Source organism: Equus quagga, chromosome 8 (genome assembly GCF_021613505.1).
Source record: "Equus quagga isolate Etosha38 chromosome 8, UCLA_HA_Equagga_1.0, whole genome shotgun sequence".
NCBI lineage: Eukaryota > Metazoa > Chordata > Mammalia > Perissodactyla > Equidae > Equus > Equus quagga.
This window is the reverse complement of record NC_060274.1, coordinates 19,420,627-19,446,792: the sequence shown is the minus strand read 5'-3', so window position 1 is coordinate 19,446,792 and position 26,166 is coordinate 19,420,627. Positions and strand designations below refer to the sequence as shown.

The window sequence follows — 26,166 nt, the reverse complement described above, 5'->3', positions numbered from 1 at the left end:
TATGAAAAATAAAATATGTAATTTATTGTTTTTTTCAAAAATTCTCACCTGTATAACCCATAATAAAAAGTAAGGCCTGAAATCTAGCTATGTACAATTTAAGATATTTGTGTCAAAAATTTTTACAAAGCTTGGTTTCTGGTTACATGAGGCAACAGTGCCACCTTTAGTTACATTTCAATATCTAAGTTTCAGTAAAACTTGCTTACGAAGACAGCTGACTTTCACTTAAGGAAATAGAAATTGGAGGACCTTGAGCCAGTAGTACTTAGTGATATCCTTGTAATTAGCAATGTCGTTATTTTAAAGTCCTTTTGCTAATATATTACATTTTAGTGTTACTGGACTGCAACTTTGAGGATCTAATCTCTTTGCAAAAACACATATAAACTTTGTTTATCATTCTCAATTCAAGGTCTTTGAAGAAACAAAACATTATTAAATACCATATATGTATATATATTCCTGTTTATATTTACCCAGTGTGATTATGTTAGGCAAACGTACACTTTGTCCTAAACAAGTATTCTAGTTTAGAAATTGTGTTAATGTTCAAATCCCAACCAGTTTTTAATTCTTGTATTTATAAATCTAAGCACTGAATTTTAATCATAAATTCAAAATTACATTTCTATAATTTTTATAAGTTGCATTATCCACTGAAGATTTCTGTCTAGTGTATTCTGGGTACATGTAAGATGACGTAAGAGGAAACCGAAAGGCATAATGCTGAAGATTTTTATGAATTCATTTTATCAAAAGATACTCCCTGAGCATTTCCTCTCTGCAAGAGATATGTTAGTTTATTCCAATAGTTGTTTCCTCTACAGTTCTGCCAGCTACATGAATGTACAGTGTGGGGGCCGCATTTTTCATAATTTTTGAATTAGTAGTTTTTAAAGCTGTAGATTCCTCACCCCCATATCAGATTAAGGATTTGGAATCTCTGGGGTCTGGGCTTTGAGATCTACATTTTACAGGCTCCCTGGGTGATTTATACATTCATCAAGATTGAATCTGTGTGTTACAGTAAGCACAGCATTACTGGTACCAGAGTTGTCTGGCAGCCCAAGCTGAAAAGAATGAGTTCTTCTACTCCAGTTTTTTATTTTATTTTATTTTTTATTTTATTTTTGGGGGGGAAGTTCAGCCCTGAGCTAACATCGGCCAATCCTCCTCTTTTTGCTGAGGAAGACTGGCCCTAAGCTAACATCCATGCTCATCTTCCTCTATTTTATATGTGGGACGCCTACCACAGCATGGCTTGCCAAGTGGTGCCATGTCTGCACCCAGGATCTGAAACAGTGAACCTTCGGCTGCCGAATCGGATGTGCGAACTTAACCATTGCACCACCGGGCCGGCCCCCTACTCCAGTTTTTATGAGGTTCTTTTTTTCCTAGTACTGGCCACAAGTGAGACTCTAAAATGCAGTTAACTACTGACTCTGCTGGCATTGAGATCTCTGGGACTTGGATTTTATTGGAGCAAGAAGCTGAGATGGCGCCTGCAGCCACTGAGACTGGTTGAAGCCCAGTTACCTCACACTGGGCTTAACATGAGGGTCTGGTACCGTACCATCTGCGTGAAGCAGGGCAGCATGAGGAGGCTCTGAGAGGGAGCTTCACTGCCGTGCAAGTAATGTTTCTTCAACTTCAAAGTTTTTGGCTGACCAATGATACCAAAAAACCAAGGAGAAAATGTGTCCTCTGCAGCCTTTCTTACGGTTTATCCTGGGTTTTTGATAAAAGATGATTTTACTGTGTGGCTTCCTATAAAAATCTTTGTTTTCAACTCTTCTTTCTTCTTCTCTTGATCCAGTTTCTATGACTCATCATCTCTACCCTTACGTCCTGTCCTTCCTCTTATTTAAATAACCTTCTTCTCTTTCTGTGGTCTCATTTTTCTCGCTTTTCTGCTCACAAGTTAAATCAGTCCATTTTTGACTTGTCATACTCATTACACTCAAGAGCTGAGCTTCTTAGAATGGAATCTCACCTTCCTCCACAGAGCTTTTTGTAATTCCATGCTCTTATGGCAAGTTCTCCAGGAACCGTGAGAGACCTGGCCTCTGTGAATTCTTTGTTCTCTCAGCACTCTGCCCCAGACAAACAACAGGCAGAGGTAATACACGAGGTTCAGATAATCAAACGAATCCAGGGGGACATCAGTGAAAATGGCAGAGTGAGGACTATGAAAATTAGCTTCTCCATAAAAACAATGAAAAAGCTGGCAGAAATGATCAGAATCAACTTTTTTGGAACTCTGGAAATTAGCAAAGGCTGTATTCAAGAAAAATATCCAAATCTCTTTAAAAACAGTGAGGTACATGTCATGTTAACTTGCCCTAGTCTCATCCACTGGTCTCCAGCTCGGTAGTAACCTTGAAAAATAATATCCTCTATTTCTGATGCTGGTTGGCAGCCATCAGAAAGAGTAAAATTAAACTGGGTCTGTTTTAAAGTCTCATTCCCAAAGACTTATTATTATTTGACTTGTCTGGTGATATCCTGGAAGGCCTCAATTACAAGGCTGACTCAAAACCAACTCAGTTACAAGCCTTCTTCCCAGGATGGGAGATAATCAATTGAGATTACCCAGTCTGAGGAACATTTTAAAAAAGAAGGAATGAAGAAAAGGGAACAGGAACAAATCCTCAGAGACTTGTGGAACACAATCATGCACACCAAAATATGCATAATGGGAATCTTAGAAGGAGAGGAGAGAAAGTTGTAGAATGGCTATTTGAAGAGATAATGGCTGAAAATGTCCAAAATTTGATGAAGAACATCAATTGGAAATTCAGCTAGCTAAACACACTCCAAATAGGATGAACTCAAAAAAATCCATAGGTAGATACAGTATAATCAAACTATCTAAAGACAAAGATAAAGAATCCGGAAGCGGCAATAAAGAAACGATTTGTCATATGTAAGTGATCCTCAATAAGACTAGCAGCAGATTTTTTGTCAAAAACTGTAGAGACCAGAAACCATTGGATGAGATTTTCAGAGCTGAAAAAAAAATTAAAAAAGAATTCTATATCCAAAAAAACTATCCTTCAAAAATAAAGGAAAAATTAAGGCATTCTCAGAAAAACAAAAACTGAGAAAATTTGCCACTGACAAACATGCCCTATAAGAAATCTTCAGGCTAAAACAAAAGGACACTAGGCAGTAGCTTGAATCCATATCAAGAAATTAAGTGCACCAGTAAAGGTAACTACAGAGATAAATAGAAAACTCAATATGTATGTATTTCTTGTGTGTAAATCTGATTTTCCTCCTATCCATATCAAAAGACAATAGCATAAAGGGATAATTATAAATCTGTTAATGGACACAAATGCAAAAGATGAAATTTGTGATAAAAACAGCATAAAGGGGGGGACAGAACTATAGAAAAGCAAAGATTTTGTATGCTACAGAAATTAAATTGGTTTTAATCCAAACTAGATAGTTATAAATTAAGGCATTAATTGTAATCACCAGGGAAACCACAAAGAAAATAACTAAAAACGTATAGCAAACAAACACAACACAATGGAATTAAAATAGTACAGTGGTAAATATTTATTTAACACAAAAGAGGGCAGTAATAGAAGAATAGAAGAAAATAAAAGATATGACACATAGGAAAAGGAATAATAAAAAAGCAGACATAACTGCTACTGTGCTGGTAATTACATTAAATATGAATTGAATAAACTCCCTGGTTAACGGACAGAGACTGGCTGAATGGGGAACAAAAATGTGATCTAACTATGTGTTGTCTACAAGAGACACACTTCAGTTTCAAAGACATAGATGGTTTGAAAACCAAAAGTTGGAAAAAAAACAAATACCATACAAACAGTAGCCAAAATAAACCTGGAGTTACTGTATTAATACCAGAAAAAATAGACTTTAATACAGAAAACATTTGCCAGAGACAAAGAAGAATATTTTACAAGAGTAAAAGAGCCAATCCAATTATAAACATATATTAACCTAAAAACAGAGCTCCAAATACATGAAACAAAAACTGACAGAACTTCAGGTAGAAATAGATGATTAAACATTAATATTTGGAAATTTAATACTGCACCTGTAATAATAAATAGAATAACTAGCCAGAAAATCAAAAGGAAATGGGAAACTTGAATAACACTATAAGCCAACTTGACCTAACAGATATCTATAGAACACTTTATTCAACAATGGCAGAAAACACATTCTTCTCAAGTACATTTGGAACATTATGTAGGATAGACTATATGTAAAGCAATAAAACAAGTCCAAATAAGTGTAAAAGGATGGAACTCATACAAAGTATTTTTTCTGATTAGAATGGAAGGAAATTAGGAATCCTTAACAAATAAATTTGGGAAATACACAAACATATCCAACACACTCTTAACTTATGGGTCAAAGAACAAATCATAAGGTAAATTAAGAAATATTTAGAGATGAATGAAACAGAAAATGCAGCATACCAAAACTTATGGGATGCAGTGAAAGCAGTGCTGAGGGAAATTAATAGCTATAAATGCTTACATTTAAAAAGAAGGAAGATCTCAGTAACTTAATGTTCCACCTTAGAAAACTAGAAAATTAGAAAAAGAAGAGCCTACTAAGCCCAAAGCACATAGAAGGAAGGGAATAATAAATATTAAAGCAGAGATAAATGAATCCAGTATCGTACTGGAGATACAAGCCAAGGCAATTAAGCAAGAAAATGAACTGAAAGCATCCAGATTGGAAATGAATTAGTGGTGATATTTGCATAACTTTATGAATATACCAAAACACAATAATTTGCACACTTCAATGGTGAGTTTATGGTATGTGAATTATTTCTCAATTTTATAAAAGGAAGTCACACAAATCTTTATGAAAGGAATGTTTAAAAAAAGAAAAGAAATCCAAACCCCTTTGACTAACACTTTTTCTGACTCGCTTCCTCTGTTCCTACCTGACATGATATTATTGTTATATTATGACTCACTGGTTTCCATTTTCATCTCTCTCTAGCTCATGGAGAAAAACATGAGGAATTAATTACCTTGGGAAGCCCAGATTCCCACGCTATCAGTGAGGGGCAAAAATCTTCAGGAACTTCCAAAACAACAAGAAAAGGCAAAGAAAAGTCTTCTGAGAAAGAAAAGACAGCCAAAGAAAAACAAGCACCTCGCTTTGAGCCTCAGGTGAGTGTGGTACTTTTTCTTATTGAAGTCACTTAATACATATAGGTCCATTGGGTCCCTACTTGCCCATCTCTCCTGAGGACATAACTGAAAAATTCTATCTCCCTCATTCCAGCAACGATCTAGATAAGGACATTTCTTGGATACTGTCTGCAGGCTGCCTTCCCTAGTTTAGTATCAAAAAGCAATAGTTGAACTTTTAGTATGTAATCTAATGGAAGAGACTGAAGGTTAACAGAGAGTTTTAATGTTGGATACTGTATGTGCAGTATTAGAAAGAACTGGTACCAGGGCTGGTCAAGCGGCATAGTGGTTACGTTCACACACTCCACTTCAGCAGCCTGGGGTTTGTGCGTTTGGATCCTGGGCATGGACCTACACACCACTCATCAAGCCATGCTGTGGTGGCATCCCACATACAAAATAGAGGAAGATTGGCACAGATGTTAGTTCAGCGACAATCTTCCTCAAGAAAAAAAGAGGAAGAATGGCAACAGATACTAGCTCAAGGCCAACCTTCCTCACCAAAAAAGGAAAAGAGAAAGAATAGGTACCTATTCCAGCCTCTTCCTAGAGGAGTCAAATCCTGAACCGAGTCAATCAGCAAACATATCATAAGGCAAAAACCAACACAATCTGGTTTTTTTTTTGAAGCTCTAAAGTATGAGAGATGAGGCTGGAGAAGTAAGTGAAAGTGAGATGGAGGAGGGCCTTTAAGCCTCAGTAGAAGGCTTGGATTCTATGTACAGCCCAGAGGTCATGATTCCAAATTCCTTCATGGTCACTTAGGTAATTACAATGATTAGAGGTAAGGAAGAGGATGTAGGTGGCAAATTTGAGGAATGTAAGCACAGGCTTAAAGATACTCAAATTCAAGTTATTTAAAAACACTAAACTGAGCAGCCAGCCTGGTGGCATAGTGGTTAAGTTCATGCACTCTGCTTCTGCAGCCCTGGGTTTGCAGGTTCAGATCCCAGAGCTGGACCTACACACCACTCATCAAGCCATGCTGTGGTGATGTCCCACGTACAAAATAGAAGGAGATTGGCACAGATGTTAGCTCAGCGACAGTCTTCTTCAAGCAAAAAGAGGAAGATTGGCAAGAGATGTTAGCTTCGGGCCAATCTTCCTCACCAAAAAATAAAAAATAGCACTAAACTTGTGCCAGCCCTGATGGCTTAGTGGTTAAAGTTTGGCACTCACTGCTTCAGTGCCCTGGGTTCACTTCCCAGTCACAGAACCACACCACCCACACCATCTGTCAGTAGCCATGCTTTGGTGGGCTCACAAAGAAAAACTAGAATGACTTACAACTAGGATATATAAGTATGTAGTGGGACTTTGGGGAGGTAAAAAAAAAAAAAAGAAGAGGAAGATTGGCAACAGACGTTAGCTCAGGGTGAATCTTCCCCTCCAAAAAAAAACAAAACGGAGAACGTTTAAGGAAATAAAACCACTAAACTCAAAACAAAATGCCTATGAGGACAACTTGTTCCCACCATTTGTGATCACCTCTTAGGCTAAGCAGGGCTGGGATGTGGGGGGTTTAAGAAGTGTATTGACATGATTAGATTTACATTTCAGATACCCCGATGGCTTTTAAGGGTATGAATTTAATGGGGAAAAGACTAGAAATGGGGAAAACACTCAAGAACTTGCAGCAGAAGTCCAGGCGAAAGAGCATGTGCTTACGAGATATAACTCAAAAGAAAGGAAGAAGAGACAAATAAAGAACTGTCTAGGAAACAAACGAGGTAGGTGGTTATCAGTCTCGAGTGGGTGGTAAGGAAGAAGGAACAAAGGATATCTATCAGGCTTGCAGCTGGATTAACTGAATAGGATGTCGGTACCACTACTAAAGGACAATAAAGGAAAATTAACAAATTAGGAGAAGAGATGATGATCAATTATCCCAGACTTGGGTAAAGGAAAAACCTGTCCACTTGCATTTCCAGGATTTAATTTTGTAGTTGGGGTCTACCCGTGAAAACACTGTGAAGTAAATAAGCTTCACCTGACTTGCTGGGGTTGGGATGGAACTGATGGGGTGGCCCCCGGGCTGCTGCCCTTCTTTTAGTGTTGGGAGCTCAGCCAACGCAGGCCAGCCCCAGTCAATGTCCACGGTGGGGAAAGGGCAAGTTGCCGCTGCTGCAGAAGCGGTTGCATCCTGCATCTCATCATGCAAGAAGCCTTTGTGCGAAGCGGAAGAGCAAGCAAATGCGTTTCCCGTGTTCACCGAAACATTATGGGAGGATACGTGACATCAGTCTACCACAGGTTTTCATACGAGCAAAATAAGATGTAAATGGACCCAAAGGGAAGCAGAGTTTTACAGCCAGCACTGTTACTCTCCAAACAACCATAGTTTACATACTGGAATTTTGAAACTTAGCGTTTCTGCTCCCAAGAGTCTTATAAGAGTGAGCATTCATATGTCCCATTTTAAAAGTACTTTGAACTTTATTTCACCAAAAGCTCTTTTAGGCAATCAGAATGAAATGGTTTCACATTTAGTTCAACTTAAATCAAGCTCTTGAAAATTAAGAAACATATCAGCTAGGGGCTGGTTAAAACAGAAAAACATCAAACAAACCATCAAATTTCTGAAAAAACATAGTGTGAAATCAACACAAAAGAATTTTCCAGAAAGGAAAAGTCACAGTATGGATAAAGATGAAGATAGAAGTAGGCAAAGTCTTTTCATAACATGAACGGTATGACCACCAAACTTGGAGAATCGTTCTACTTTTTATCAAGCCATATTAATTCCTGCTTCAAATGTAAGGGCAAAATGTCTCAAAAAAGGAGAATAAACATTTCCAGGACAATTCAGAAATTGAAGGTAAGAACTTTGAAGAAGTAAAAACAAGTTCTCCGTGTCCCAGCGTCCCGACTGGTAAGAAGCTGCGCTCAGAATCTTCTCTATGTGCTGTGGACAAGCCTGCAAGTCCCTCAGGGTCTCCCGGTTTCTACTAAACGAAGCACTGCTGACTTTCCTCCTTGTCCCACTGAAGGCGTACAAGCTTTAGTGTAGGGGGTTACGTGGGTGGACTTGTGTCCAAATTAAAATAGGATTCAGTCAAAAGGGTCAATCTGAAGAACAGGAAGAGGCGATTAACCCTGAGCAGTCTGTTAGCAAAAACAAAAAAGCAGAGGAGAAATAGCATCTGTCTCTTCAGTGAGAAAAGATTGCAAGGGGCAGTACAGTAGTCCTCCATTATCTGTGGAGAATATGTTCCAAGCCCACAGTGGATGACCACGGGTCACTGAAACCACAGAAAGAGACATCGAGGATAAGCGGGGACTACTGTCTTGATGACCAAACTGGAGCATTAGTTCAAGCACTGAGGACACCTGATTCAAAGCTCTGCATTAACAGGGTTGAAGAACTTGACTTTTCACCTTCCAGAACTTCCTGAAGGAAAAGGAGTGGCTTCCAAGGAAAGAATTACTCCATATTTATTATGACTGAGACAAATTAAGGATGGCACTCTTCAGGCTGCAGTGACAGAAATTTTGGCCTTAATTGGCTATGCAAATCCAGTGAAAGGAAGAGGTATCTGAATTCTCACAATTGATGACGGAGGAGTGAGGGATGCAGTTGCTCTTCAGATACGGTGAAAGTCAGTTCAACGCACTTGAAAGCCAGCTGTCAGCTCTTTGATTGCATTTCTGGTGTAAGCACAGGTGCCATATTAGCTTTCATGTTGGGATTGTTTCATATGCCCCTGGACAAACATGAGGCAGTTATTATAAATTAGGATCACATGTGTTTTCACAAAATATTGCTGTTGGAATGGTCAAAATGAGCTGGAGCCATGCATTTTATGACCATCAAATGTGGGGAATTTTCTTAAGGATAGAATGGGATATGCACTCATGATTGAAACAGCAAGAAGTCCATATGTCCAAAGGTAGCAGCATCAAGTCCCACGGTATAAAGTGGGGTAATGTCAAAAGTTTGCAGGTTCAGAAACTACGGTCACCCTCCTGAAGTCAACTCTCACTGTTTGGGAGGCTGTCAGTATAAACTGTGGCAGGCCACTAGAGCTCCACCTGCTGCTTCAGGCTACTGTGCAGAGTACGCTTTTGGGAAACGATCCCCATCAAGATGGAGGTTTTCTTCTGAATAACCTTTCAGCATTAGCAATGCATGAGTGTAAGTGTTGGCCAGACGTCCCATTAGAGTGCATAGCATCCCTGGGCATTGGATGTTATGAGTATATGAGAAGCACCATGATATACATGAGCTTGAAAACCACACAGCCTAATGTCATCAACAGTGCTACAGATATAGAAGTCCATGTAATACTCGATAACCTATTACCTCCTGACACTTATTTCAGATTCAGTCCTGTATTGTGTGAAAACATATCTCTAGATGAAAGTCTAAATGAAAAACTTGATCAGATGCAGTTGGAAGGGTTGAAGTACATAGAAAGCAATGAAGAAAAGTGAAAAATATTGCAAAGAATGTTGAAAAAATACTGAATCAAGAAAAAAACAATTCTACAGAAAATTAATCATTGGACAAACCTAAAAACTGACCTTCCATTCTTTTCAAAATTGTGATGAATGTATGCATATATTCTCAAAAATGAAACTTGTTCAGGAGACCCACCAAATTTAATAAAGAATTGAGGGTCAGCATGAGTTAACTTTGAAATACTCATGAATTCTGAGGATTCCTGACAAATGCAGTGCTTGGACCATTTTGCACAGCACAGAAGGTATTTTTGGTGACAGAATTCATATGGGAATTAGGTTTTTATGACATTAGCAATTAACTAAGCTTTAAGAATCTTAATATTGTGCTAGTTGGTTCTAGCAGATATTGGTATTATATTGTTTAATGTTTGAAAATTTATTAATATATGTGCCAAACAAGAAACTGAAAACCATCATATTATACTTTATATTCTCACTTTAGTCACCATAATCATGTTGAATTTATTTAATCATTGATTTGATTTCATTTGGAAAAGCTAATTTCTTCTTAAATTTACATTACTTACATTTTCACTCACTACATTCTGCAATCCAAATGCTGCCTTTTATTGTAATATCATCTACACGGATGAAGAAAAATGGAATTTTCTTTATCAAAGGACTATTACATTTGAAATATAAAAGAACCAGATACAATTTTCTACTCAAAATTTGCTTATTTCAATATTGTTTAATTAAAAAACAGGTGAAATTCCAATCAACCACTTTTTTCCCTTGAAACTTCAAGATAATCCTCTGTGTTAATTTTGCTAAATGTAGCTTCAATTTCTCTTTCACGGGCATAAAATCAGTTATTTGAATTCACTTAAAAATATTCTTATCATTAGCAAAATTAAACTATTAAAATTTAAAACAAATAAGCTTAACTCAATCCATTAATTCTTATAAGACATATGGCCCACCCTTGGGTCTGCATAGTGTTCCCTCCTCTGATCAAAACTTGATCGCAAAGAAGTTTCTGATAAACTCACTTATCAAGCAATATGAAAGATGGTAAAAGCTTATGTACTGTGTTTTAAAAGGAAGAAATAGAAGAATTTCCAGTTGTGAGATTTAAGTTCTCATCAGAATATTAGGGGAATATTGTAGAAATCTGGAAGATCTTTTTGGTAACATTAAAATAAAACTGCATGGGAAAACTTTATTCGGTGCCCTCACCAATCCCTACTTCCTCACCTGTATTATTTCAGATGGATAATTAACATTGCCCAGCTTACGTAGACTGCTAGTAACCACATCTGAGTCAAGCCTTTCCCACTACCAGATTGGCACCAATGGGCCTCACTTATCTAGACATTTTCAAGTCCTGTGGCAATCTGCTCCCAGCCTGTGGTCCATGAAAGTGATCCTATGAAACCTCAAAATGTCGTTCACTTTCATAATGAATATATCTCAAGTGTATCCAGACTCAGAAATAATCAACTATTCCTGCCCTCATTTTTATGAAGAGATGCTATGAGTTAGCCTAAGTGTCATTTAGAACTTTTTTTGTTTACAGCTTTTAGGTAAAATTTGCATAGAGTGAAATGCAACAATCTTAACTGTACAATTCAATGACTTTTGACAAGTGCATTTACCATGTAACCCATGTCTCTGTCAAGGTATAGATTATAGACCATTTCCTTAAGCTTAGAAATTCCCTCAAACCTCTGTGGGGTGGATTCTGTCATCCCGTACCTTGCCTTCAGGCAACAGTTTTGCCTGTTCTGGAATTTTATGCAGATGAATCATACAAGAAGTATTCTTTTGTGCTCAGCTTCTTTATCTCAGTATAGTATCTCCCTGTGAGATTCAACCGCGCTGTGGTATACTTCAATAATTTATTACTTTTTAATGGTAAGTAGGATTCAATCATATGAACATATTACAATTTGTTTATCCATTCATCAGTTAATAGATATTTATATCATTTCCTTTTTTTGGCTATTATGAATAAGGCTGTAATGAATGTTCTTGTTCAGGTCTTTTTGTGAATATATATTTTCATTTCTTTTGAGTGAACACTTAGTGAAATTATGGATCATAGGGTAAAATATAGACCCATTGGAAAGGAGAAAAGCATCTGACTCAAAGGTTTTTATGTTATTTTAGCAGATGTCCACTGCCCACTCTCAACAAGAAGACCCAAATAAACCCTACTGGATTCTGCGGTTGGTCACTGAACACAGTGAAGCAGATTCTTTTGAAGTGAAAAAAGATACCGAACGAGCAGATGAAATCCGAGCCATGAAGCAAGCCTGGGAGTCGGCTGAGCCAGGAAGAGCAATCAAGGTCACCTGAGTTTGAAAAGCTGGTCTTTTACTTTCCATTCCTAGGCATGGTCCGAAGGAAGAGCCATGTTGGTGAAACCACATAGTCTCTCCTTTAGCACTGGTGTCTGGAACTGTGTCAGACGTTGACTAACTAAACGTTAAGACCACACTTGGACACATTGTGAAATGTCGCCCTCCTCAGACCCAGATTACTTTCAGAGCAAAACACGTAACGGTGCCACTAATCAGCCCGAACTGTGGGCTACCTCATTCCTCCACATAGTGTGGGCCATGTCCATGCCTGTGTAAGAGTCTCTTACATTCCCAGTAAGAGAGCACAAGAATGTATAATAGGTGCCTTCACATGCTTCAAAAAGGCTTAGATGAAAAGCATATGCTTCCTCTTGTGGAACATACATACCTCGTCTCCCTGCCCCTATATTTTATATAAGGATCATTGCCTTGGTAAAACATTATTGCTTACAGGTGTATCATATCCCAACCCAGGGTTATCAAGGCAGATGAAAAACGTTCAGGAGCAGCTGGATCTAAGATATCAGGCCCAGTGTATTAGTCTTAGGACTGCTTCTTCACTAGTTCTCAAAATAACTGTCAAAATCATGGATGGTTCAGAATTTGAGTTTATCTGACGATTAATAAGAGCTAGCCTCGTTCATACTGCCCTATTCACTCACATTTTCCTGTTTGGGTTTGTTTTTTGAGTCCTGTTAAGATGTTGTTGCCTCTACTGTTTCTTGATAGTATTTGTTCTTCAGGCTTCTCAGGCTCGTCTGCATTACCTCAGCCGGATATTTAAGAAAATTCCTGATTTTGAGAGCATGCCTGTGTGTGAAAGTCAAACCAGAGCAGGGGAAGAAGGTCAGTGGAGTCTGCCCAGCTGCCTTGGAGCACAGAGCTGTTCCGTGCACCTCTTAGAAGATAGTCAACAAGTCATGCTTGGCAAAAAGAACACATTTCAGAATCTACTTTTTTGCAGGATTATAAAAAGTCACATACAGGGGCCAGCCCCGTGGGCGAGTGGTTAATTTCACATGCTCTGCTTCAGGTGGCCCAGTGTTTCGTTGGTTCGAATCCTGGGCGCAGACATGGCACCACTCATCCAGCCACGTTGAGGCCGCGTCCCACATGCCACAACTAGAAAGACCCACAACTAAAAATATACAACTATGCACTGGGGGGCGTTGGGGAGAAAAAGGAAAAAAATAAAATCTTTAAAAAAAAAAGTCGCATACAATCCTGTAAGACAATAGATTCTGAAACGTGTTCTTCTTATCAGGCAGATGTTTACTTTTTCCCCAAGTAGATAAGATTTTCCTCACTTAAGAAACCAGAAATAAGAATGCGTCCTACTTAGGACTTGTGAACTTGAAGGCAGGCCTACTACTGGGAATCTGGTGCCTTTCTAATAACAATAACAATAAATAATAGCGATAAGAATCATAGTAATAAAGCTAACTACTTTTATTGAGTGATTGCCGTGGGCCTGGAATTGTGAAATACCAATTATTTCATTCAATACTCCCATCACCCCACTGATATATACTATTATTTCCAGCTTACCAGTAAGGACACAGGCACATAGTAGTTTCCTCAGTAATTTGCTAAACTCCAAAGATGCCCAGACAGAGCTAGCATGCCATCAAAGGTCTCCACCACCCCGGTGTCTTCTCACAATCGTGTGGCTGCCTCCATCTCTCGCCATACTGGGCTATCCTGGGAGGCTGAAGACATTCGCATCCCAAATCATGCTTCTCTACTTTGACATCTTCAGGAGTGTAACTCAGTAATTATTATAAAAATCTTGTCCCTTAACTTTTTATATGAAGAGTACAAACAACAATTGTCGCCCTAATCCTGTGATCCTGGGATGGGCACTGTTCAAAGTGCGTTATGTTTGTTCTCTCACTTTAACCCACAGCAATTATAAGGTAGACGTTACTATTCGCATTTTACAGATAAGGGGAGCAAAGCTCAGAGAATCACCTTACTCTTCCTAAGTCATACATTTAAACAGTGGCAAAGTTGGGATCTGAAATACTCCCAACTCCTAAAATCCTAAAGCCCTCACTCCTCTAACAGATAGAGTCTAATGTAATGTTAGGAAGACAAAGGCAAATAGAAGATAGTTCTTGTCCTTTAGGCTTAAGATTCTATGACTGTTTTTAGAAACGTTATATTAAGTTGTATTTAAAAGAGAAACTATTGTGTAGACACTTGTTAAGAAGGGCAAGAAGACTTTATTCCAGATTTTAGCAATAGGAGTCAAGATGGTTGCAATAAGGAGATTGAACTCACCTCTGAATACACAGGGACCAGTGGGGGGTGATAGCCAATAGGCAGGGAGAGGGAGGGGCTAGGAAATCACTCAGAGGAACGTGGTTAGGCTTCGAGGCTCAGGGAAGAGGAGCTTGACTGGATAGCAAGGGTGGGGGAGTTTTCTGTAAACTGGTTTAGCAGGATTCTTTGCTAAAACCCAGATTCTTTGCAAGCCAAGGATGAGGCCTGGTGGAGAAGAGGGCTCAGAGGAGCCTGAACTTGTCCTACAACATACATGCAATAAAGGCACAAATCTCAGTTCCACAGCGTGAGGAGTTTTGACATATGTGTACACGCAGGAGCCACTATTCAGATCAAGATATAAAACAGTTAACACATCCCGAAAGTCCGCCTCCTTCCCCTTCTCAGCCATTTCCTTCCTCAGCATGACTTCTAGTCTGACCTCTATCACCATGAATTAATTTTGCCTTTCTTGAATAAGTTGTGTTTTACAAGAAATTTGTCTATTTTACGTAAGTTAAACTTCCTGGAATACATTTTATTTTAACCTCTTTTTTTCTCGATCAGTCCTTCTCTAGGGGTGCATTAATTTTAATTATATATTTAGATTTGTGTGTGTGTGTGTGTGTGTGGGAGATCCGTGGCAATCTTCTGTGGCAATCTTCCTCTAGTGTATTTGGGATGCTGCCTCAGCGTGGCTTGACAAGTGGTGGTAGGTCCAGACCCACGAACCCCAGGCCACCAAACCAGAGCACGCGAACTTAACCACTGTGCTGCCAGCAGGCTGGCCCCAATTTTAATAATATTTTTAAAGAACCAACTTTCAACTTCTGAATGTCTGTCTTTCATTTCAAGATTTCCCTATGCCCTTAAGTGTTAACCTATCAGTACCTTTCATTCAAAGCAGAATATTGCACCAATTAAATCATCTGCAATTGATAAATAGGGGAAAGTGTCTGTATAATGTAGAAGCTGTGGTCGGTTTTGTACAGTTTCTTGTAGGCATAAGGATCTGGAACATTGGGAATAGAATTATAATGTTAAGAAAATATCTTGCAGCTTTGCAATTTTATAAGCATGAGCCCTTTGCAGGTCTATTTTAAGACAATTTTAGACAAGTGCCTACACACAGGGCTCCCTTCCCAGAGAGCAGAACCCCATCCACGCATAGTTCTCACATGGGGAAGGTTGCCCTTCCTCCAGGGGCCCCCTAACAGCAGCCCAATGGTTCAGAGATGCCATTTCCATTTGTAATGTCTCCCCTCCAAAAAGCCTGTATTTTTATGTGATGTTTTCATAACCTGAGGCAGCTTCCAGACACAGTGGATGCCTGGGCCAGCCATGTCATCTTCTGAGGTACCAATGATGGTTTTTGCTTTGGTTAGAAGTTGCGAAGCTTTTGAGTCTTCTGCTCCAAATCTGTGCTCCCATAAGCTTTGTTATTTTTTGCATTTGATTTCACCAAATGCAAATTTTTTCCGTAACGCACATGTCATGTCGTGGTAGAAACATCTGCAGGTGCCACAAAAGAGCCAGAGGCAAAGTATTCCTTGAATTCGGAGGCAAAAGAGAGCACAGCATTAGGGAGTATGCTATGGAAGAAGTGGCAACTAACCACGGGCTTGAAGGATCTGGCAAAATCGATGAACACTGAAAGTGGAGGAGGGTTTCCAGGAGGGAAGGAGGAGCGAGAGCAGAGCCAGCGGAAGGAAAACATGGGTAAGTATTGCTCTCGTTGGTAAGATCAATGCATATTTTGAAATAAAAATCCTAGAAGATACTAACTTAGACATACGTGATGGCTAGGGTTCTAACATAGAAAAATGCGTGTTTTGTATTCATGCGTCCTGATTTTCCTCATCAGAGTTGATAATCAGCTCAAGGATCTAATTATTAAATACTGATAAAAGTATTCATAAGAGTGGGCCAAAAAAAGTATCAGGTATATTTTTGTATACTTTTCTGAGTCTGCAAATGCTGAAAATAAAATTGCAGTGATCACATATACAGAGATTCAGAGTAAATGTGTATACGTTTATTCACACACAGTATACGTATTTCACTATTCATGCATATTCACGAAACATAGACCGGTTTTGTTATGTCTATAGTATGCTGCCTGATAGATTTTCTTTTTCCTTTTTATAACAAATTTTAAATATTTGGTTTCTAAAATGTTGGAAGAAAGCAATTTTCAGTGGTGTACAAGCCTCATTGACTTGGTTCATTTCTATATAGTAATAGATTCATATTTACTCGCTGAAATGAACCTAAATCCTCAATGGAAGGTGTTACAGAGAAATGTCTTTCCTCATTCCCGGCCTTCATGAGGAAGGATTTTCCCTAAGAAACTCTTGGACTTTCTGTCCCCAAGGGGGCTAAGTGGCTTATCTGATTGATGCATTTGGAAAGAATAAATCGGGCTGCCCGTGGGTCGCCTGACTCCACTGCTGGTCTCTGAGTTGGAAGCGCTCCCTATGGCTGAGGGAGGCGGAAGGGGTCGGCCAGTTCTGGGGTTCTGTGATCTTGATTCATTTGCCTCTCACTTCAAGCTACATCCTCCGGTTATACCTATGTCGGTAATAAAATCTTACTCTTTCTTTCTCTACTTGTTCAGAACCCAGGCAGGAAAGAAAGCTATCTTGGAAAGAAGCATCCTCAGAAACGCCAACAATGGTTCTTTTCTCAAAGTTGCTAAACCAGTCTGAGAACTTTCCAATTAACAACTGTTTATGGGGACGTGCCAGGTGGTGTAGTGGTTAAGTTTGCATGCTCCACTTCAGTGGCCCAGGGTTCCCAGGTTTGGATCCCGGGTGCAGACCTACACACTGCTCATCATCCCATGCTGGGGTGGCATCTCATATACAAAGTAGAGGAAGATTGGCACAGATGTTTGCTCAGGGACAATCTTACTCAAGCAAAAAGAGGAAAATTGGCAACAGATGTTAGCTGAGGACGAATCTTCCTCACTAAAAAAAAAACAAAACCTATTTAGGGCTCAAATATGTCTTCACATGTCTTTAAGTGAGTTCCATAGTGAAGAGGAAAATCCCAAAATTCAAAGGGCTCTCTTACTCTACTAACAAGAGATTCTGATATTTTTGAACCAATATTTTGAAAGTAAGCACTCATTTCATAATAATGCACATGACAGTAGCACTAAAACATATTAGAATAATACTTATAATTTTGTATTAATATTTTACTGGTAGAGTGCTTTGGCATACATTATCTCACTTGAACCTCTATGAACTAGAAAAAGCATATACTGCTCTCTCTGCCTCAAAAACGAAGGAATTGATAAATGACCCACCTAATGGCAGGAAGCTGAAACATTTTGGATAGAATCAAGACAAATTTCACTTCTTTTGACTCCACACATTGGAATTTCTTATCAAACACAAACTTTCTCCCACGCTTAAAGATCTGTAAATGAAAATATAATTAAATTGTGCTATCAAATTGTTTATTTATTTGCTAACAAGGTCACCTTTATGTTGAGAAAGTTGAATGTAATCACGATTCTTCACACCAGCCTCGGATAGCACGTCACCGCCATCATGGTGTAGCCGTCATTTTTTCCCAGAACCCCAGACCAGTGTTGTGAGGGTCTGAGGCCTGTGCTTCCGCGTCAGCTCTCCTGTTCCTCATTTCTTCACACCTTTGGCCATCCGAGTCTTCAGACATCTGCAGTGGAGTTCACATAACTGTAAAAGAGTGTGCTCTTGGGTGGGAAGGAGAGGGCAGGAAGCAGGGAGGAAAGGGAAGAGCGAGCGGGAATGGAGTACCTAGGCCAACTTCAAAACATTCTTAAATGTGTTTTATTGTAACTTTAATTTAATATAAAATGATAAGTTGAATTATGCACCATCAAGAAAAATTGACTCCCCCTCCTTCCAAGAAGGGGTGTGCTGTTGTGTGGTTCCAGGACATCCTATAGCACTGAAACCCTGCCATGTGCCCCAGGACTACAGTCATAGGAGGAGTCCTGCTTGAGAACCATGAGTCCAGTTGTCTAGCTGTGCTCTGCAATTCCATGTGTTGCCCCCACCTCTGCTGTTGGTCCACCACAAATTGGTCCTCATTCCTGGAGAAGCATCGCCCATAGGAGATTATAGACCCTGTGAGAGCTTTACGTGGTCTGATCTCCACGTTGTCCTAGATGTTTGTGACTCCTCCAAAGCTACCTTATTCTTGCTACTTCCCATTTTCATATAGTAGGTAACTTACAACAACTTTCCTCATAATGCCAGAGGACATATAAATAACACCATTATGGATTTTACTCTTAAACATTCTTCCTCAACATCAAGCCATCATCAAGGTCAAGGGTCCAAACATTACTTTCAACTTCCCCGTTTTTTTTGGAGGCCTCTAGAAAGTGTCTCTTCCAGAGGTTACAGGTGATCTTTGTTTTTGTTTCCAATTTCTTTTCCCCAGGCTTCATAGTCAGTTAAACTATTCTTCACTATGTTTTTTAAACAGCAGTTCTCACACTATCCGCAAGGAAGGAAGTTTTCTTCTCTAGTCTGTTGCAAACTGAAATTTTTGTAAATATAGTAAAATGACCCAGTGCGTGACCAACTGCTATAAGAATATTTCTAAATGCATCCTCTCGCTTTCAGAGCTTATCCCACAGAGGACAAGTCTGCTGTTGGAGGATGCTCCACACACACACACACACACACACACACACACACACACACATATGCTTTGAGCTGCACCGTTCCAGAAATCCGAGACCTTCATGCTACACTCACACTGTATTCTGATACAACAAGGTTTTGTAGATAAACATGAAGATTAACTTTCTCTACCTCTTTCCCACTCTCTGTTTAAATATATATTATTTGGCAAGATATAAGAAAACACAAACATCTAATTAATCATAAAACATTTTCTTTCCAGTTAGAGTCAGCAGAATTGGTGTCTTATAGAAACAATTCAAGTTTGAAATGCCAGAAATATACCCAACAAAAGTAGATATGTTTGTGAGAAAAGCAAATTAACTTTAGAAATTTGAGATCCCATGGTAACCATGATGAAAAAAGAAAAGTTATTGGCCACTTGTTTCTAGAAGAGTCATATTATAAATGTCAGTACTTCAGGAATGTTTTATTGAATGTGATAAAATGAAAAACAATAGAATTCATTTTTTTTTTTTTTTGAGGAAGATTAGCCCTGAGCTAACTACTGCCAATCTTCCTTTTTTGTTGAGGAAGACTGGCCCTCAGCTAACATCCATGCCCATCTTCCTCTACTTTATATGTGGGATGCCTACCACAGCATGGTGTGCCAAGCGGTGTCATGTCCGCACCCGGGATCTGAACTGGCGAACCCTGGGCCACTGAGAAGCAGAACGTGTGAACTTAACCACTGTGCCGATGGGCCGGCCCCTAGAATTCATGTTTTAATGATGGAGCAGAGTTGGAATTTGTATTACTATATTCTGTTTACTCACGTATATCATGACTTCATGTATTTTTGAAAAAACGAAAAATTAATTTGGATGTTATTGCTTTCTATGTTTTTTTAAAGGCCTACATCAGATTATATTTCTGAATGAATGATCACCTTTAGCAAGTTGCTGTAAACTAAGCACTTTACAACATTGCCGAGGCTGTTAGAACCACCTGTGCAAAGCAGGAGTGAATACTAGTCAGGGTGGGATGGGGCATCTTGCACGGCAGAGTGACAACCTGGCATTTCCTCTCCCGAAAAAGCAATGATAAACTGGAAAAAAAATGAGTAAGAAAATTTCAAAGCTCTGAAAGGATACAATTAAATGAAAAATATTTGTCAAAAATAAGAACAACAAAAACAAATGAACTCAATTGTATCAGCTTCCTGTTGCTGCTCTAACAAATAAGCACACACTTAGTCACTTAAAACAGCACACATTTCTTACAATTCTGGAGGGCAGAAATTCTCAAATTAAGGTGTTGGCAGGGCTGCACTCCTCTCAAGGCCACAGCAGAGCATCTTCAAATCTTTCTGTCTCTTAGACTCTCTTTCGCTCCCTCCATCTCTCTTTCCTCTGCGCCCATCACCTCATCTCCTTCCTGGATCCTTTCTCTTCTACCTGCCTATTTTTCCCTTATGTGTTCTTGTGATTACATTGAGCCCAGCTGAATAATCCACAATCACCTTCTCATCTCAAGATCCTTAACTTGATTGCATCTGCAAAGTCCTTGTAAGGATGGACTCTGGACGTATTTACAAGGATGGACATATTTGTAGGTTTCAGAGCTTAGGATGTAAGACATCTTTAAAGGTCCATTAGGCAGTCTACAACAGCTGGTAAGGACAGCAAGGATCTAAGTTTTTAACATGAGGTTCTCTCATCAACCCGAGGTCTGTAGCATACTAGCCATGAGGAAGAGCAGCCTTGGCGCCAATGCTGGGAGAGGTTTACCTGATTTGAGGCTCCATGGAAAAGTTCCATGCCCTCGGGCATTGTCGCAAATAATAGTGAACTTGGTTGCAAACAATGGAATGGCTAACGTCACAGCTGCCTGAGACTGGGATACTAGTCAGAGCAAGCAACAAATCAGTCAAAAATTGAACAGGGCGATCTTGGTAACAAAACAGCCTAAGATCAAGAACAAGGCAAGATGTCCACTTTAACCACTTATATTCAATATTTTAATGGAGGTTCTGGCTAGTCAATCAAAAGATAAAAAAGAAAGAAAGAAAACACATCTATATCAGAAAGGAAGCAGTAAAACTCTGTTGTCGGACAAATTGATTCTATATACCGAAAATCCTAAGAAGTCAGGGGTAAAGAACCAAGAATATCATCTAGAACTATGTGAGTTCAGTGAGATTACATGATACAAGATTAATATATAAAAATTACTCCTATTTCTACATATTATCAACGAGCAAGCAAAACATGAAAATAAGAAGACAACTTCATTCCCCAAAGCATCAATAATAAATGTATGGAAATAAAGTCAACAAAAGTGCAAGACTTGTATACTGGAAACTACAAACAGGACTGAAGGAAATTTTAAAATATCTAAATAAAGAGAGAGGCAGTCCATGCTTTTGACTAGAAGACTAAGTGTAGCGAGAGAGTAATTCTCCCAAAATTGATTTATAAATTCAGTGTAATCCCCATCAGAATTCTAGTAGACATTTTACAGAATTTGACAAGCTGACCTCAAAACTTATATGGAAATGCAAAAGACCAAGAATGAACAAAATAATTTTGATAAAGAACTAAGGGAGAAGATTTTTACTTTGTGATTTCAGAACTTATCATGAAGCTAACAACAATCAAAACACGATGATTTGGCAATTTCCTAGATGGTTAAATGTAATTTTACCATTCCTGCTTACACGAAATGTCCAGGAAAGGCAAATCTATAGAGACATAAAATAGATTAATGGTGGCCGGGGGCTTGTGGTGGGAATGGAGAGTGACTAAAAGCACACAAGAGATTTGATGTAGATAGCGGAAATGTTTTGCAACTGGATTTTTGGTGCTGGTTGCACAACGCTGTAAATTTAAGCATTGAATTAGACTTTTAAAATGGGTGAATTTCACGCTATTCTAATTATACTTAAAGAATTTCTTTTTTAAAAAAAGAGATTAAATGGTCTAGAAAGGCTGAATGGTTAATATCTTAGACTCTAAGTCTCTTTTTTAAATCTGTTCTTGTGGGTTCATATGGGGCTACGGAGTAAAAAGCTCCCACTAATTTGATTTTCAGTGCTTGCTTATCATATATAGCCCACTCCACTGGACTAAAAGTTTCTTGAAGGTAGGATACTGTGTCTTAAACACTTTTTCATTCCACCCCCATAGCCCCTAGTATATCTTTTCACTCTAGAATAAGCACTCTGAATACTGGCTCATTTAACCTACTTACAATGAAATTTTGTAACCTCAAGTACGACTTTTTCCATCTCTGTCTTCATTTAACTATAATTAGAGTAATATTTTGTTACTCATCTTATGGGGTTGATTCATTTTGTCTGTATTCATTTTGTCATCTCCTTCATTCTGCTCTAAGTACAGTAACACCAGCTAGAGGATAAATACGAAATATAATTATATTTTATTAAAGTCATATTAAAATCATATCAAATAAGGTAAGTCCAATCAACAGTTGTTGATTTTTTGAGGAAGGTTAGCCCTGAGCTAACGTCTTCCCCCAATCCTCCTCTTTTTGCTGAGGAAGATTGGCCCTGAGCTGACATCCGTGCCCATCTTCCTCTGCTTTATATACAGGAGACCTGCCACAGCATGGCTCGACAAGCTGTGTGTAGGCCCGTGCCCAGGATCCAAACTGGCAAACCCCAGGCCGCTGAAACAGAGTGTGCCAACTTAACCACTACACCCCCGGGCTGGCCCCTCAATGGTTGTTTTTTAACAGAAAATATTATTTTCAATTAAACTGAGATGTAACAGTCATTTCATTAGTCATCGTTGATTCATTTTTGAAAGCCTAGGACTTATGTTTTAACAGGGCCTCATTCACGATCCCCAACTCTTTTGGAAATATCTCCTCAACTTATTCGAAAAGAGCTAGAATGTGTGGACTTAACTCAATATGTTCGGTAAGTTTTAATAAACATGATTAACACAGACATCTGTGTTCATGGAATTTTGGATACATTGCCAATATGCAGTTGCTAAACAACTAAAATTTGAAATTAAATGCTTAATATATTTTCAGTGTATCTAAATTTTTAGAAGTGCATGATTTCACATCTCAAATTTAGCAAATGTTTTGTTAAATCAATCATAAAAGCATTTAAACGTTTTTTGCAAAGATTTAATTTGTAGCCTCATTAAGGTGAGTTGAATCATAGAAAATTCCCACCATACCTGCTGCTATTATTTATTGAGAGTCAGTTTTCTTAAGAACTAGACAATAAGATTAATAGAGAGAGATAGTTACTCAAGCATATTTATAAGTTTGGAAACATTTTCAAAACTATTTACCTTCATCAATTAAAAAGGAAAACTTGCAAAATATTCTCATAGCTTCAAACACCGGTTCCACAAACACCACATCAGATGGCACATCTAATTTTACTGATATTTCCATAAAATAATTTCCTAAAATATCAATGATCCAATAAATGGAGCATAGCCCATCTAAAATTAATAGTTTATTCTTCCTATTCCTAATGTTTGGTTTGATTCAGTCCACCACACCGTTGGTATGATTTTAAATTATTTGAGTTCTAAAGTAAAGTTCATTTCAGAGTTCCCAAATGACTTATGTATCTCTCTGGATGTTTTCATATCAAGGAAAACAAATACTGAGCCTATGCTGCAAACAGAGGAACTAAACCAGCAGGAAGCGATGCAAAAAGCAGAGGAGGTCCATCAGTTTCGAGAGTACAGGGCGAGAATCCTCAGCATTCGAGACATTGACCAGGAAGAACGAGTGAAGTCGAAGGATAAAGTCCTGGAGATGTATGGCGAGATGAGGGTGAGTCTAAAGTGCACACCTGGACCACAGTTGACAAATTCTTTTTATAAAGATATCATAGAATCACACAGTAACCAAGTCAAAAGAGGTCTTGAAAACATTTAGTTCCCAACTTCTCAGAAAAGGTGGTAAATTGATTATACACATCTAATTTTACATAATCTCTGAAATCCCTCTAAAATGCAGTAGTGGGAATCTATCCACAAAATGGGAAGAAAGAGAGAGAAGACAACGACGAAATATTTGTGGAGCTGGAAAATAGCTGGATGAAGATTGCATTAACAGCCTTGAGGCAGCCAAATCCTCAGCTGGCAGTAGAAAAATTCTTAGGAATCAACCAAGTTTGCTCCACAGAATCCCCAAAAGGCTCCGAAATTGGTGGCACCACACATGTTAGGAAGTGAAGGTGAAGTGGGAAGAAGATAAAATCAGTGGGTTGGTTTGGTTTGAAACTATTTAAGAAGCCGTTAGAATTGCGGATTGCCACCTCAACATTTTGTAGCCAGGTGACTGTCACTCCTCCACCCCAGCAGAACATTAAAGGTGTTTTATTTAGACACAGCTCCCCCCCCCCAAAAAAAGATTTATGTAGTATGAAAGATCAAACTTAATTAAAATTGGACGTGTTATACTAGAAATGGGGAAATTCAACGAATGTATAGGAATGACTTCCACTATGGAGAATGAAGATTTATTGTTTTTCCTCCCTGCCCCCTACAGCACCCACACACACATACACACACACTCCCAAAGACACTGAAGGCTAGAGGACTTTGCAAACATTTCAGCCACAGTGAGATTGGGTTCTCCACGTCCTTCCTAGGATTGGCTGATCTGTGGAATACGCCTGTCTGACATCCTTTCTTGTTTGTCCAATAGGGACCTCAAACTGAAGCTCTCCAAATCTGTATTCTATAAGTCTTGCCCGCCCTCTCATTTCAGCGCAAACATAACACTCCACCAATATTCTCCATCCTAGTAAATGACAATTGCATTCTCTCAGTTGCTCGAAGAGCAACTTCGGAGACATCCTTGACTTCCCTCACTCCTCACGTCTCATCTATTAATAAAACTTGTCAGCACTACCTTGAAAATAGATCCCAAATTCAAACCCTTTTCATTCTCTCTCTCCCTACCATCCTAGCCCAAACTGTCATTATTTTCCATTCAGAGTGTTGCTACAGCCTCCTGACTCGTCTCACAGCTTCCATCTCTCCTTTCTACAGAGCAGTCTCTGCTCAGCAGCCAAAATGATTGTGTCAGTCAGGAAAGACCGTTTTATCCTATTATCCAAATAGCCCCAATGTCTCAGTGGCCTAAGACAGGGGATGGCAAACTTGTTTTCTATAAAGGGCCAGATAGTAAATAGTTGTGCCTTTGCAGGCCATATGGTCTCTTTGCAGGCCATATGGTACTTTGTGACCATATGTTGCATCTACTCAATTCATTAACTCATGGATAACTCATTGTCATTGTGTCATTGTTAACACAAAATCAGTCAAAGATAATACCTAAATGTGTTCCAATAAAACTTTATTTAGAAAAATAGGCAATGAGCCAGATTTGTTCCACAGACCTTAGTTTACCAACCCTTGGATTAAAACAAGAAGAGAGTATTTCCCCTCCTGGCTACATGTCCAGTGAGTTCAGTAGAGGGTCCTTCATTTGCATTGCATATTCACAGTTCATTGGCCAAAGTAAGTCACATGGTCACATACAGCTTCAGTGAGGGAATCAAGCTTGCTGACACCTGGATTTCAAACTTCTAGCATCAATAACTCTGAGATAATAAATTTCTGTTATTTAAGCACTCAGTTTGTGGCACTTCATTACGGCAGCCCAAGCAGGCCAATACAGAGTGCAGTGCTACCATGTGGCTGGAGGAGAACTGGAAGTATTCTAGGATTTGCACTAATGGTTATCAAAGTACATCCTTAAAATGGAGGGTGGTGTCATTTCACTCCTCTGGTGGCTTCACATTTCACTAAGAAAAAAGCCAAAGTCTGTACTAGGACTCTACGTACTCTAGTGCCCACTTTCTTCTCCTTTCTTTTTCTCTACCATTCTACCCTCTTTTCTCCTTTTGTTTTTTCCAGACTGACTTTGCTCTTCCACCAACAGCCAGGCATGTTCCCACCTGTGGGTCTTGAACCTTGCTCTTCCTGCAACATCCTTCCTTTAGAGAGCCAAATGGTTTACAGCTTCACTTTATAATGTCTCTCATCTGTTGTCTCTCCATTAGAGAGATCATCTGTAGCTAGCCTTTGAAAATTAGCACCCTTCAAAATAATGAAAGCACCTATCCTGTATGTATATTCATTTATTGTTCTAACATGGAAATGTATATATATTAAATATACATACACTTTTAATCTATCTCCACCAGAATATAGACCATATGTGAACAGAACTTTGTTTCAATTCACAGTTGTATCCCCGGAACCTGGAAGGGATGTCTATTTCACAGAAATT

General features: G+C 38.8%; 1 protein-coding gene and 1 pseudogene across 6 annotated transcripts in view; both read left to right on the top strand.

Annotated features, from left to right (window-relative positions):
* Positions 1 to 26,166, top strand: part of ADGB (androglobin) — a 171,680-nt gene that overhangs the window by 142,056 nt on the left and 3,458 nt on the right. For 4 of the 6 annotated variants that reach the window (XM_046669034.1, XM_046669033.1, XM_046669031.1 and 1 more), the window contains 6 exons: positions 5,011 to 5,183; positions 11,784 to 11,963; positions 12,721 to 12,823; positions 15,749 to 15,961; positions 22,720 to 22,810; positions 23,511 to 23,694. In XM_046669034.1, the coding sequence (XP_046524990.1) occupies positions 5,011 to 5,183; positions 11,784 to 11,963; positions 12,721 to 12,823; positions 15,749 to 15,961; positions 22,720 to 22,810; positions 23,511 to 23,694 (944 nt within the window). The remainder of the gene's footprint in view (positions 1 to 5,010; positions 5,184 to 11,783; positions 11,964 to 12,720; positions 12,824 to 15,748; positions 15,962 to 22,719; positions 22,811 to 23,510; positions 23,695 to 26,166) is intronic. The other 2 variants (XM_046669036.1, XM_046669032.1) reach the window with 1 other exon arrangement.
* On the top strand, positions 7,371 to 9,755 carry LOC124243446 (calcium-independent phospholipase A2-gamma-like; annotated as a pseudogene).